The 14529-nt window shown below is 40.9% G+C and overlaps 1 protein-coding gene across 1 annotated transcript in view; it reads right to left on the reverse strand.

The window, feature by feature from the left end:
* The window catches only part of LOC137379862 (IQ motif and SEC7 domain-containing protein 3-like), a 189806-nt gene extending 180051 nt beyond the window's left edge, over window positions 1–9755 (reverse strand). Inside the window, exon 1 of the mRNA XM_068051254.1 lies at window positions 8683–9755. Coding sequence (XP_067907355.1) covers window positions 8683–9749 — 1067 coding nt within the window. The 5' untranslated portion in view covers window positions 9750–9755. The remainder of the gene's footprint in view (window positions 1–8682) is intronic.
* Between the last annotated feature and the right edge of the window lie 4774 nt (window positions 9756–14529).

Genomic DNA, 14529 nt, shown 5'->3' on the forward strand with positions numbered 1-14529 from the left:
CGGCCCCATCCCTAGTTGGACTATCTACATATTGTTTCAAGGAGCCCTCCTGGATGCGCCTTACAAATTCTGCCCCATCCAAGCCCCTAGCACTAAGTGAGTCCCAGTCAATATAGGGGAAGTTAAAATCACCCACCACTACAACCCTGTTACCTTTACATCTTTCCAAAATCTGTCTACATATCTGCTCCTCCACCTCCCACTGGCTGTTGGGAGGCCTGTAGTAAACCCCCAACATCGTGACTGCACCCTTCCTATTCCTGAGCTCCACCCATATTGCCTCGCTGCATGACCCCTCTAAGGTGTCCTCCCGCAGTACAGCTGTGATATTCTCCTTAACCAGTAATGCAACAGTAATAGCCTTTCCAGGAAACCACCTGACTTCTAGCTCAATAAACAACAGAGAAATTTGGACACCTGGTGAAGAGGTTTATGAAGAGGTAACAGGTCAAGATTGATGGAGCTCAAAAGTTTGACCTCCTGTTGTCAATTTTGCTTTTGAATTGTTCTGAGTAGGGGTTAAACTGTATAAAAAGGGAGAGAACTTTCAAGGAGAGAAAAGAATTCCCAAGGAAGGATAGAAGACCGCAAACCAGCTCAGCTTTCCAGCATCTCTCTAAAAGGCCCTGAGAAGTCCACTGTGTCAACTCATCTCATCGCCTGTCTTTGAAGAAAAGCCTGCTAAATTAATTCTCAACGTTGCCTGAAAAGAACTGTTCTAAAAGATCCCAGTGACCTATCTACGTGTACTCGGAGGACAGATTGTATGCCAGTTTTGGAACACAACATATCTCATCTGCTGTTTCTTCAAGAATGTTCATGTATTCAGCCCAAGTGTTTTTTTGTCTGTATTAGAGCTCTAAAAACAAAAATTCCTTTTTTTTATCCCCAGTTAACCGGTCTATATGTGTGTGTGTATGAGTGTGAGGGGCTAAGGTAAAAAGGGAACATTAATATTTCAATCTGTGTGTTTATGTTTTACTTCATTACTGGTTAAGACTTGTTTTATAATAAAGTGATAATTTTGTTGTTTATTAAAGAAACCTGGTTGGTGTGTTTTATTCTGGGATAAAATAGAGTCTATGATTGACCACATCAATAACAGGGAAAAAAATTAAATATATGTTGTGACCCATGGAGAAGTGGAACTAGAATAAACAGTGCACTCCTCCCGCCTTGGTTGTCACTGTGCCAAAATCATGGCAGTTGCATTGGGGCACATCAGATGCACTAGGCACAGTGTAGGCACCAGGCTTCCACATCCAATAGCATGTGGAGCTGCCACTCAATATACAAAAGTGGGCACCTAGCATTGCATTATCTACCCAGACAGTGAATCATCTTGAATCCCATCTCATAATCCTTCTGGTGGACAGCTGCTGGAAAAGTATTGGGAGTAGATCGTAAGTACATCCTCTTTTCTTGGGACATGGGTACATTCAAATGAAGAGAAGGGAAGAAAATAAGAGACAACCCATCAAAACACAGTTTATGCAAATTAATAACACACTTGGGCTAAATTTGTAGAACATTCAATCCTGTAGACTAACATTCTTTGGGAACCGGACTGAAGCTGCCCAAAGTTAAACTCATTAATACTGAATGAAGAGAGATGACTTTCACCTTCTCAGTCTGGGCTGCATACACATCCAAGTTCCAAGGTAACTCAGCAGTTATCTATGCCACTGGAATACCCAGTTCTGTTGCAGATTGCCTTTACAAGATACACAGCTGTGTGGCAGTGAAACTCATCACACATATTAATTGAAATTATCAGTTAATTTACTTTATGGCCCAATTTTGTAACCTGGACTGTAGTGTTTTCATACCACAACAGGAAATGCAACTACATACATAGTGGTGTCTAATCTATTGTAAAGGCAAATGTAGATTCATTTAGGTATAAATTCCTATGTTTATGCTGCTTTGTTAGTGCCAGTTGTTGCAAACTGGTATTCAGAGGCCCTTGCACAATGCTGACAACAAATATGCTCAGCTAGTCCTTGCCTCAATTTGCTGTTCCGAAGCATCCAAAGCTGTCCCAATTATATGCAGATGCTTCCCACCCTATGAACTGCAGTACCAAGCTGCCCCACAACTTGTTGGTTTGTCCTCAATCATATTGAGTTGGCTTCAACCATATTGAATGACCCTGCCTCTTTAGCCCATTCAAATGCCTATGGATTTCACTGATTAGCTGTCATTTTATTCAGCTATTTCCCTTCCCAATGACTTGCTTCCTGTTGAAATGTCTCCCATCCCACAGACCTGCCTCCCACCCCATGGAACTCTCCAAGCTACCTGCTACCCATTAACCTCCTCTAATCCCACCAAACTACTTCCAGCCCACTCAGCTGTCTCAGATATATGCAAGCATTCTCCAACACCTAATTTTTCCAAAAGCTATAAATTGAATATTCTTTCCTTTTAAAAAAAGAGAAAATAAATTGAATCTTAATACTGCTTTGTGTCCGTACAGTAAGTGATAATTAGGCAGAGCTTTTAATTGAAAAATTTGACATAAGGTGTTATCCTTCTGTTAAATGGCTTGTCCTTAATTATAACTCCCACACAACTATTATTGCTTAAAAGTTTTACTCATTTAAAGTGGCCTTACTCAACAGCAGAGTCCTGATATAACAAGATATTGCTTCAAGACCAGGTTCTCATCAGGTTTGGTCTAAATTTGAATGGCCACATTCCTTGAATACAATGCTAGAATAATTACAAAGCAATTTTAGGTCAATGTTTAGATCCACATGTGCTCAAGGAGAAAGGATCAATGTCCAAATTAATCAGCCTGTCAATATAATAAAAATATAAAGAATGATGCAGTATTGAAGTTCTGCTACTAGATGTCACTTGCATCTATACTATTAAACATTTTATGTCAGCATGGTTGTAAAGAATGTATGATTGTAGAGCGCCTGCAGCATTGGTGATTGGTCCATGGCAATCATGTGGCATTATCAGTCATGTGATTAGTAGAGACCCATCATATCGGGAGAATAATTCCAGATAAGCACACAATACAATCATACTGCTGTCCAATCTCCTATCCAACATGCTCTATTCCCCAGCTCACTAGTCCTATGCTTGTTTCTCGACCTGCCTCTAATATCAACTCCCATGCCCATACTCCTAATACTTGCTGCATGGGCCAAAATGGACAATAGGAGCTACATTTTCCTTTTCCTGGCCTATTGGATCAGGGCCATATTTTTACCTACTGCCCAATCCCACCATGACCTCATCCCTGGATCACAAGTCATTATATATGCATGGCAGATACCTAACAGATCCAACACCAGCAAGCAGACATCAGATAATGGCCCCCAAGAAAACCTAGGTGGTGCTGCTGCAGCATCTGATGAGAAGAACAAGATGGCTCGATTTTATGTGTCTTCCCACCTTGACTCTAGGAAATACTGCTAGGCATCTCCTGGTGGTCCCAGGGAGCAGAGGTGAGGAGGCAGAGAGGAGCAAAGTAAGCCTTGCCTCCTCACTAGCATTTTCTGGGATGAGTGTGGAAGAGACAGTGGGCAGCATTCCTAGCAGGGGAGGGGTAGGAAAAGCAAGATTAGAGTGCGGAGGTTCTATAGTTCCTACAACTTGATTTTGCTTGCTATTTCTGCTACAATAACACCTGATCCAGGCCTGGGATTCCAAGGGGTTGAGAAAACAAGGTAAGAAAAAATGTTAAAATAAAAAGGAAGGTGGAAATTAGTTAGAGTGGGTTACATTAGTGAGGAGTTAAGTAAAAGGAAATATAATTGATGGAAGATAACAAAGGAAAAATGGGATAGTAGAATTTTTCATTTTTATTTATAATGTTTTGGTTATAATTTTAATTGTACAGAGAATCTATTATATTAAGAAGCTACAGATGGCACCTAAGTAGCTTTGTTTCTGTAATATTAGTACCCGTTTCAGTGTCACAGTGCTGGAGTTAGAAATAAAAAATATCGCTAGAATTTCTTTTAAGAAGCTAGTGAAGGGTGAAGACAAAGAAACGGGACATTTCAATTGGCAGAAATCCACTTCAAACTCAATCTCTGAAATAAGGTGTTAATAAGTCCATTTACTGCTGGAGAGATGGCAAGAAATGAATTATTAAACAGACCATTAAGCAGGATGCACAGACAAAACACAGTAGGAACTAAAAAATAGTTGGAGATCTTTTGCTGGAAACTTTGTGATAGCTGAGAATTGTAGACGAGTTTCTCATTGCACCTTCTTGCCAAGGCAATTCTGGATTTTGGCAGAAGAAATCTTGAAGATTATCCAAGAAATTGTCATGATGTTATCTAAATGACAAGTTACAAATCAGCCTTTTGGAAGAAATCCAAACGTGACTAAATATAATTTCAAACCCAGATTTTTTTTTTATTTCTTTCCATTTGACAATAACCACCATATACTGATAAGACTGTGGGGAAAGGGGCTTACAGGACTCAGAAAGGAGCTAGGTCAGGCCATCAGCCACAATTAACCTGAGAGAGTGAGAATCACACATCTGAGAATAATAGGAAAACTAGACAGGATTATGTGCATTGTACCCTAGGCCCCTTGTTACATGACCCAAAAGCAGGTTTGTGCTACCTACATTATTAGTATGTAGTTAATGAAAATCATTTCACAAGACTTTAACATTGAGTGCATAGTTTACCTTCCATAGAAACTTAGCTTGTTTAATTTGTATTGTGTAATCTGAAAGAATATATGAAATGTAAAACAAGAAAAGACCAATCACCTGTCAAACTGGTTCTTTACACAACTTAGTTGAGCTGGATTTTGTTGTGCCGGAGGGGCTCTCGGTGCAGAGCCGAACAGGCAAGGGAACCCCACCTGGGCCTTTCAGAGCCCCAATGGTGAGCTCTAACAGTGCTCAGGCACTTAAGTGCCCAGTGCTGGGATCCCCATCCCTTTAAAGACAGGGATTGTGCCTCCAAGAGCTGCCAGCCAATCAGAGGGCCAGCAGCTCAGTAGTATTGGCAGTGCCACCAGGAGCGGTGGCTACTGCTGGTTCTGCAAGAGGCCTTGGACCCAGGCCCAGCACCAGAGCTGAGACCCAAGCTGAGTGAGGCAGGGTCCCTGAGGCCAGATGGGCAGGCCCTGGCGAGAGGCGGTGGGGGGGCGGGGCGTGCTGGTGGGCATTTACTGCAGTGGAAGGGGGATAAATGTAGGTGGAGTGTTTCCCAATGGGGGTCCTTTATGGGCCACAGATTGTTAACAGAGTAGGGCCCTTCCTACCAAGCCCACAGGGAGGTCGTCTTGTTTTACTGGTCGACCTCCCTGTGTGGCAGAGGCCCCTCCCATTGCTGGTTAAATCCCATCGACAGCAGGAATAGGTCCTTAAGTAGCAGGTAATAGGCCACTTCAGGGTCTCAATTGGCCTCTGGGTGGGAAGACCATCGTCGGCATATCCTGCCCCCAAATATATTCTGGTGCAACCGGAAGGCAAGTGCCCTCCCCCCGCCTCCTGTCACAATTCTATGGGTCCCCTGCCTCTGAATCTGTCTCCAAAGAGGCCCATAAAATTCAGCCGATATGTGCCAGTTAGATACAGAATAAAGCCCTTTTGTAGTGCTCTATCAAGTACTTCCAGGCCAGAAATAGCATGGATTAGATGCAGAATAGAGTTGGTACTATAAATTTTCTATTTTCCAAAATAAACATCCTTGTGCGCACTCTGAGTAAAAACCCAATTCACCTTGCCTTTGACAGAGAAGAAAGTCATTCATGTCATTAGTCAAATATGCATTCAAGCATTCCAGTTCCCAGAGGTGAAAGACAACGTTCTGACCCACTGCAAAACTTGGTTCCAGATGCAAAGCCTGGTGGTACATTAACCACAAGACATTTGTATGACTGTGGTACTTTTTATAGTAAATTGCAAAATTATTTCTTGTATAAAGTAATGTACAGTACAACAAATTGCTGAGAGTAACAACAAGCAGATAATCTAATTGAGGGGACTAGATGGTTTCTATAAGCAATAATGTTTCCCTAAGGTTGAGTCCAAGATTTTAATCTGAATGAGAGATTCAGATGGCTTATTATAGAGAAAAACTGACACCGGTCATCTTTGTTTCCTTACTGTATCTGACTGCAGCCTGTTGCTCCACTGACTATTCCACATCTGGCCCAAACAATGAGGGGAATAAAGGGGAAAAATCATATTGGCTGATATATGTGATGAGGTGATAAATGAATTTCTCTGGCCTGTTTTTCTCAACGAAATTGTAAATACATTCCAAAAGAAGGTGGCTTTGAATTTTGTGAAAATAGTCCATCGGGATTAATTTCTTGCAATTAAAGTTCAAGTTGCTTTATTGGGTGAGTGAAACTTAGAACAGCTACAAAGCAACTAGCAACATTAAGAATAGGTTCTTGGACCAATTCACAGAGATTGCAGCAGACTGAGTTTTGAGTAGAATAGCATTGATATGTAGAGGAGGTTTCTCTGCTATTTCCATTTATAAAAAAGGAAGAAAAAGAAAACAATCAAATATCGTGACGTTAGAAATAAAGTTATATTTGTAGAGTCCATTTATCAAAATAAGCCATCAATACTGGAGCAGCTCAATAATGATTGTGCCATACATGTACTAAGTAATGCTTTGTCAAACTGATTGCATTAGACAGGTCTATTTGTTGCTTATTTTCTTTTATTAAGTTGCTTTCTATTTGAACAGTACTTCTGTGCCAGGACTCTGCTTATATTATTAACACTATGCACTTGTTTGCCAAATGAATCTTTTTACTTGCACTGTATGCTGGTAACCCATTTGCATGTTGAGCATGTGGTACGGGAGTTTTAAAAGGTGAATTGAAACAAGATCCAAATAGATGGTGACAGTCTATTATCAGTGGATAATGGAGGCTTAGTATGACACAAGATAAAACCAGATTGGAGCCATCTTCCATGTATGTGCCAATAGCAGGGACTTACAGCTGCCAAAATTGTCAGTGCAATGCCCACATATTTCTCATTGACTTCAGTGGATGGAAAATTGTGAGAAATGTGGTTGCAATTTTCTAATTTGTGTGTCTGTTTAAAATTATCGTGCTTTATCTCAGAAAGAAGTTACCACAAAGTTCCATGTGGCCTTCCTTAGAACAGGGTAAAATCTGATTTGCCAGCTTATATGTTGACATCCTAATACAGACATAATAAAGCTTATATTCAGAGCTTTAGTGTACAGAGTAGCATCTTCAATCAACTCTTTGTGCAGAAAAAGAATCTTATTGTATTTTATGGCCATTTTATTAAATTGGGCATTAGTTTACAATAACTTCTCCAAAATCATATGTAAAACTTGCTGGAAAAACTCAGCAGGTCAGGTAATTTGAAATGGTTACATGTTACAACATGCAAACTTCTATGATGTTATGATAACGCACAACTTAAGATTGGTCAAATTTGAGTAATTTATATTGAAGCTTCTAGTCATTTTTTGCCATATTGTGCTTGGAATTTCTAGCAGAACAGTGTGAGAATTTTGGCCTATCTAGTTTTATTTTCAAATCTTACAAGAATAATTTACCTGCAATCACTGTCCCACTACTCTACCAGAGAGATGCATATAGTTCATCTAATAGGGGTTCATATAATTGGGGTTCTCTTGTAGAATACTTATTTGAAGCAGGAATGCAGTCTACCAGATTGCCTAGAATGCTTCGATGTTATAAAGGGTGTTACTGGTGTCTTTCAGCCCTTGTTACCATGGTATCACATCAGGGGAGTACTTGAATAATGTATACTTGCATTTTTTAACAGCTGTAAACTATAACGACAGTAAAAAGAGACAACTGAAAAGATCTAATATAATTAGCTGCCGTTTAAACATTTTCAATTAAAGGGAAATTCAGTGGAATATTCTTTCATTTTAAATCTGTAGCTCTTGGGGGTTGTCACAAAATTACACTAAATTAAAAGAGGAAAAACAAGACAAGACAGTTTTATAGCAATAAAACTAGCAGAAAGCACATAAGAAAATAAGAAAATGCCCAGTGGGATCAGAACTTGTATTCAATATAAACTCTTTTAAAGATAATAATTCGCTTAATGCTTAGCAACTGCATAAAAAGAATGGAAATATGAAAAAGGTTGAAAAGAAAAAAAACAAACAAAACAGAGAAAGACCAGGAGGCTGACAATCCTCGGGGTGACATCACTAGGAGCATTGTCCTAAACCCCACCTGGATATACAAGATCAATGGGAGCTACCCCAATCTTGCTGAATGCTCATGCCTCTACAGATGCATCTCAGGCACCTGTAATAGCAGAGGGAAGGAAACAGTAGCAGAGTCCGACAGTCAGTCAGCAAAGCCCCAGGTCCTCCAGCCTTTTGATTGGGGCCTATTGCGGGGCTACGCCAGGTCTCAGCCTTATTCTCAGGCCTTCCATCGCACTCCTGTCTGACTTACAGAAGATGTGTGCCAGAAAGCCCAAGCAGATTTCAGGGCCATAAATTAAAAGAAAAGCAACAGCATCAGAGTTTGTAACTAAGTACAAATCATAACCCAAAAAGCTCACTTCTATAGATAGCTTTTCAGTTTTGTAAAAAAGAGGTTGTAGGTATCTTCCCCCTGCAGGAGTACCCCAGGCCTGGACAATGTTATGACTCATGACTTCTCTAGACAAAACCTCACAGTCTGCTGTTGCTGTTTACTTACACATTGAAAAGATTGAGGCCGATACGGTAGAGACGTTTGCGGATGGTATCAGTAGAGAGTGTTGGTGACTTGCAGCTGCTTGGGTTGTCGCAGTGGTATCTGGGCATGCTCAATATCATGGCATGCAGAGCCTCTTTTGAAGAGACCTCTGATGGAGACCTAGCGGAGATGGAAGTTGTACTGCTGCTGCTGAGTTGTTCTGCATTGGATTCCAACTGATTGTCCTGCATGATCCCATTGTTATGATCTATTTGAATCTTCTGCATGGTGATCTGACTCTGCCCCACCAACCCTCCTCCTAATCCATTTGAGTTGATGTTGACATTCAGTTCTGTGAAAGGGTGATTGTTTTGAATGATCATCTGTTCCTGTTCTGAAGAAGCATTTTGGGAGTCTTTGTTTTCCTCTTCCATTGGACACTGATCGTCTTTTGCAATAGCACTCTGTTCAGATTCTGACGGAGCATTCTCACAGTTTGCCATGGCAACTGATGCAGATTCCAGCAGTGAAGAAACTGACATGTTTTTGTTTTCAATGTGAAAGGTGACATCCCTGAAAGCCATCATAAGTGTACTGCCACTTCTTGCAAGGCCATCTTCCAGTTTGTCATCACTGCTTTCTTGTCCTGTTTTCTCCATCTCGCCTCCTGCTCTCTCTTGCATTGATGCACTGCTGAAAGTCTCTGTGAATTGATAACTACTGCCATCTTGCAGTGAACACATTGTCTTCAAGCTCCAGGAGCTGAGAGCATCATCAATTGACTTAGCCAGTGACTTAACCTGCTCTGTGAAGGAGTCCTCAAGCTCAGTTAGAGCCCCACTGATACTAGCAGGTAAGGATGGCGACCGCACCAGGGGGATTCCTGCAAAGTTATACCCTTCCATTAAGCTCTCGGCATTCTGTAACCTGACCTTCCGCAGAGAAATGCGCCTGGGCATGCGGCTTTCCAGCAAGGAATTCCGAATCTTTTCAAAGTTTTTGCTGAGTTGGTACTGACGGAAGGCTGTCTGGATGGTGCAAGCAGCCCGGCGAGACACCAAATGGCCTCCATATTTGTGTTCCAGCATTTCAATCTGAAACAGGAGAGATATGGGACATCAAATGCCATTCTGACTGTAGCTATCTACATAGAAAAAGTTAAATAAGGAGGATACTGCTCATTTTATTAATATCAATATACTGTATGAATGGGTAATGCCTCAGAATTCCCACCTCAGAGTTCAAAGTTTGACACACTTTCATCTTACCTGGGAAGGGGGAGAAGAACCCTCCAGGTTACCTCTTCACAGAGAAAACTGGCTTCCCTATAAAACCCTATAACTGAACTATGCTGTTATACCACTGTATTGCTGGAACACTATACAGCTGACCTGTTACTTCTCATATTTGTAATGTAACGCGACAGCACACTATACCATACTAGGACTCTTCACAGCTGTCAAGCCTATTAACTCTCCTACGTGGGGCATTGTGATCTCCAGCCTGATTTAGGATTGCAATTTCCTGCACGCAGGAATCGCAGCGACAGACTGCCAGTATTTCCCAGCATTTCTCTTGCTTTGTTTCAACAGCTAATGAGAGAGACCAGTGAAGTGAAAAAGAAAAATTGAAGGGAAAAATTATAATCAGGAAAGAGGATGAAAAAGGAGAGAAGAACATAATGTGTTAAAAATTACAATACAGTCAGAATGTCAGCTTGGCTTAATGGTAGCATTATGTCCTTTGTCAGAAAGGTCCTGGGCTCAGACCCATTCCAGGAACTCAGTACAAATCTGGAATAATACTACAGTGTAGTATGAGGGAGTGCTACTCATTGGCAGTTACAGACTTTTGGGTGAGATGTTAAACTAAAGCTTCATCTCCCTGTTCAGCTAGTTGTAAAAGATCTTAAGGCACCAGTGGTGGGTAAGGTTTTAGAAACAATAATCAGGGAAAAATATCAACAGGCACTTGGAGAGGTTTGAGTTAATTAAGGAGAGCCAGCATGGATTTGTAAAAGGCAGATCATGCTTGACTAATCAAATTGAATTTTTTGATGAAGTAACAGAGAAGGATGATGAAGGGAATGTGGTGGATGTTGTCTATATGGATTTTTAAAATGTGTTAGATATTGTACCATGTAAAAGGCTGGTTAACAAAAGTGAGGCTCATGGAATAGGAGGGTCAGTGTTCAATTGGATAAAAATTGGCTTAAGGACAGAAAACAAAGTCATGGCAAATGATTGTTTTTCAGACTGGAGAATGATAGACAGCGGTGTTCCCCAAGGGTCAGCGCTAGGATCACTGCTTTTTTTGCTATAAATAAATGATTTGGATCTCTGGAATACAGAGTAGAATTTCAAAATTTTCCAATGATAACAAACTTGGAGGACCGACTAACAGTGTGGGTGATACAAACCACCTGCAACAGAATATGAATTGGTTAGCAGAATGGGCAGACAAGTGGCAGATGGAATTTAACACAGACAAGTGTGAAGTGATGCATTTTGGCAGAAGGGATAGGATGAGGCAATATAGGCTTAATGGCACAGCTCTGAAGAGTGTGTAGGAACAGAGGGACTTGGGGGTTCATGTGCATCAATCTTTGAAGGTGGCAGGACATATTGAGAGAGTGGCTAGCAAAACATATGTGATCTTGGGCTTCATAAATAGAGGCATAAAGTACAAAAGCAGGTAGGTTATGCTGAACCTTTATAAAGTTCTGGTTAGGCCCCAGATAGAGTATTGTGTCCAATTCTGGTCACCATAATTTAGGAAGGATGTGAGGGTCCTGCTTAGATAAGTCAGACAAGGAAAAACTGTTCCCATTAACTGATGGTACAAGGACTAGGGGACACAGATTGAAGGTTTTGAGTAAGAGACGCAGGGGGAATGTGAGAAAGAGCTTTTTTACGCAACGAGTGGTAATGGCCTTGAACTTGTTGCCCACAAGGGTGGTGGAAGCAGAGACAATGATTTCAAAAGGAAATTGGATGGGCACTTGAAGGAAATAAACTTGCAGGGTTACAGAGATTGATCAGGAGAGTGGGACTGACTGGATTGCTCCGCAGAGAGCTGGCATGGACTCAATGGGCCAAATGGCCTCCTTTTCTGCCATAAATGATTCTATGACTCTATTTGAAAAAGAGCAAGGATTACATTTACTGATCATTCATCTCACTGCTATTTTGGAGGCCTTGTTGTGTATTAATTGGCTGCCACATTTGCCTGCATAACAACAATGACTGAACTTCAAAATGTATTCATTTCCTTTAAAACATTTTGGGACAGCCTGAACATGAAAGAAAAAATATAAATGCAAGTTCTTTCTTTCCAATGCTACAGACTATCATCAATAACTCATGCAATCACAACAGTTCTGCTTTTAACCCTGCTTCTTCCCTTAATTGTACCATTCACAAATCATATCTGGGATTTTTGTTGGCTGCTGTGAAAGCTCTAAGATGCACTGGTTCTCTAAACTCAGTAAAACAAAATGGCAGGGATATGAGAATTTGTTTTACTCAGTGAGTAAATGGTCTGGTATACATTGCCTGGAAGGTTAGTGGAAGCAGAATCAATAGTTGCTTTCAAAATGGAATTGGATAAATAATTAAAAAGGAAAAACATGTAGCACTGTGGGATTAATTGGTATCTCTTTCAGAGAGCCAGTGCAGGCAGATGGACCAAATGGCCTCTTTCTCTACTGTATAGTTCTATATTAAACCAGTACCAATTACAGAAAGTCCCTGAAAATATTTTCAATGCAGAGGCAGAGCATAAACTCTCACTGATGTTATCTTTTCTGGAAGATACAGCAAAGGCACTCTCACGTTCCTTCCCATCCCCAAATAATGGTGAAGAACTGCATTTGCAGGCTGGATTCCTACACAAAATCACAGAGTTCAGAACAAGTGGACTTACATATGTGACAAATCTACTGAAGCTAATATTTCCCAATGGCTCGTTTGGTGGACTAAAGCCTGAAAATCTGCAGTCCTTGATCCTGGCATGTGCTCTGCCACTGATGCTGCCAGAATAGTCAGGGTCAGGGGCAGGGGAGACTTCCTCACTTCAATATCCTTGTTGAGCACTTTTGCCAATCTTGGTTCATCTCGGGCACCTGCCTGAGCAGGGAAAGGCAACAGGAGTGGGGCTAGCCAACCGTTTGTGTAGGTACTGCAGACCTACAATTTTACAGGGGACCATTTCCCCATAATAGTTAACAGTCAGAACCCTGGCCAGAGCCATGGAAACTCCCAGCTAGGAAGCCACCTCCCTAACCTCACCCTCTCTGATGCAGGGTATCATGTTTAGAGCTGGAGGAGTTTCAACTACAAACAAGAATTAGAAATTAGCAGCGGAGACTAGCACTGGGTACATCCAGATTCCAGCCTGATTTGTGAGCTTTCAACTCCACTTCTGTGCAACTTGTAGCAGTCGTGAATTGAAAGGCCTACACATTTTTAGGACCCATGTAACTGAGCCATATGGATTGTGGTGAATTAGTGATTTCAGTTGATATGGCAGGAGCAGCCTATCATGCGCATCTTGTGGCCCAGGTACAGGAGAATAAAACCAGCCACTACTCAGTGATCCCTGCTGGAAGATATCTGTGTGTGGACAACAGATGAAGAATAGGCTCAGCTGTGATGCTACCCATAGTCAAAATAGCCAGTTATTATTTAAGTGCTAGGTTTGCATATGATTTATATGCCAGGAAGGCAGCTGGCACTCATGAAATTGGATGATAGAGGAAGTGTCTTCAGGGGAGGGGAGAAGATGACCAAAAATAAACTTTGTTTTCGGTTTCAGTCATTTAAAGTAGGGCATTTTGCACAAGTGCCAGAAGAACATTTTCATGTCCTTCACAGTGCAACAGTGGACTGGAATTTTCTGCAACAGTGATATTGGCAATGAACGCCATAAGTTAGAATATCGTATTCCCCAATCCTCCAATTGTAAAATTACACAAAGATATGTGATAGAATGAATTAGAATACACAACAGTGAACATGGTGGGTGAATCAAAAGCAGCACAGCCTAACTGAATTATGGCTGAAGGATTTAACAGCAGGGTTATTTGAGAATTTGACGTTTAAAAGTGACTTAAGTTTTTAGCCAAAAAAAAAGCTCTGTACATTCTTTCTACTCCTGCTTAATAATATTCATTGCCAATCATTCATCATCATTCCAGAACATGAAAAACATATCCAAACCCTGATGGTTAAAAATGACAGCACTTCCCATGACATTCCTCAATCAGAATGATTGCTAAACTGTATAAAATCCCGAGGAGAAAGAAGATGCAAATTGCACCATGAAAGAAACAACAGAGCATCTTTTTAAACATCTTCACCATCTACATCTCTCACCACTCTCAACATCCTCCTTAAAAAAACACTTCTTCAATGAAATCTTTGGCCATCTCCCTCCTATTCTGGTCTGGTCACAAACTGTGAAGCACCTTTGGGAGTTTTGTTATGCTCGAGAGGCTGTAACACTGCAAGTTGTTGTTATTGAGGCAATATTTTCATTAACAGATTTGGATGACCTCCAGCTGGGAGACTGAAGCTTGAATGGTTTATCAGCTTCATATGAACCTCTAATTACATTACTGATGTTGTTTGAGGCGTACTAACCTTATAATTCTGTCTTGTGGTTTTGTGCTCACATTTCAAGTTAGAAGTCATGCATGCGTATGCATTATTCTATTCCTCTCAACATTTTGAAGACCTGAATTATGTTTCCTCTCCCTCCTCATTCATACTGCCATTCAATTCACTATGTAAACACAATGTACCTGTTCTTCTTCACAGCCCAACTGATAAGATATGACGATGTTATCGGAGCAGCTCAATAAGCTCA

The sequence above is a fragment of the Heterodontus francisci genome, chromosome 18 (assembly GCF_036365525.1).
Source record: "Heterodontus francisci isolate sHetFra1 chromosome 18, sHetFra1.hap1, whole genome shotgun sequence".
NCBI classification, from domain to species: Eukaryota; Metazoa; Chordata; class Chondrichthyes; order Heterodontiformes; family Heterodontidae; genus Heterodontus; species Heterodontus francisci.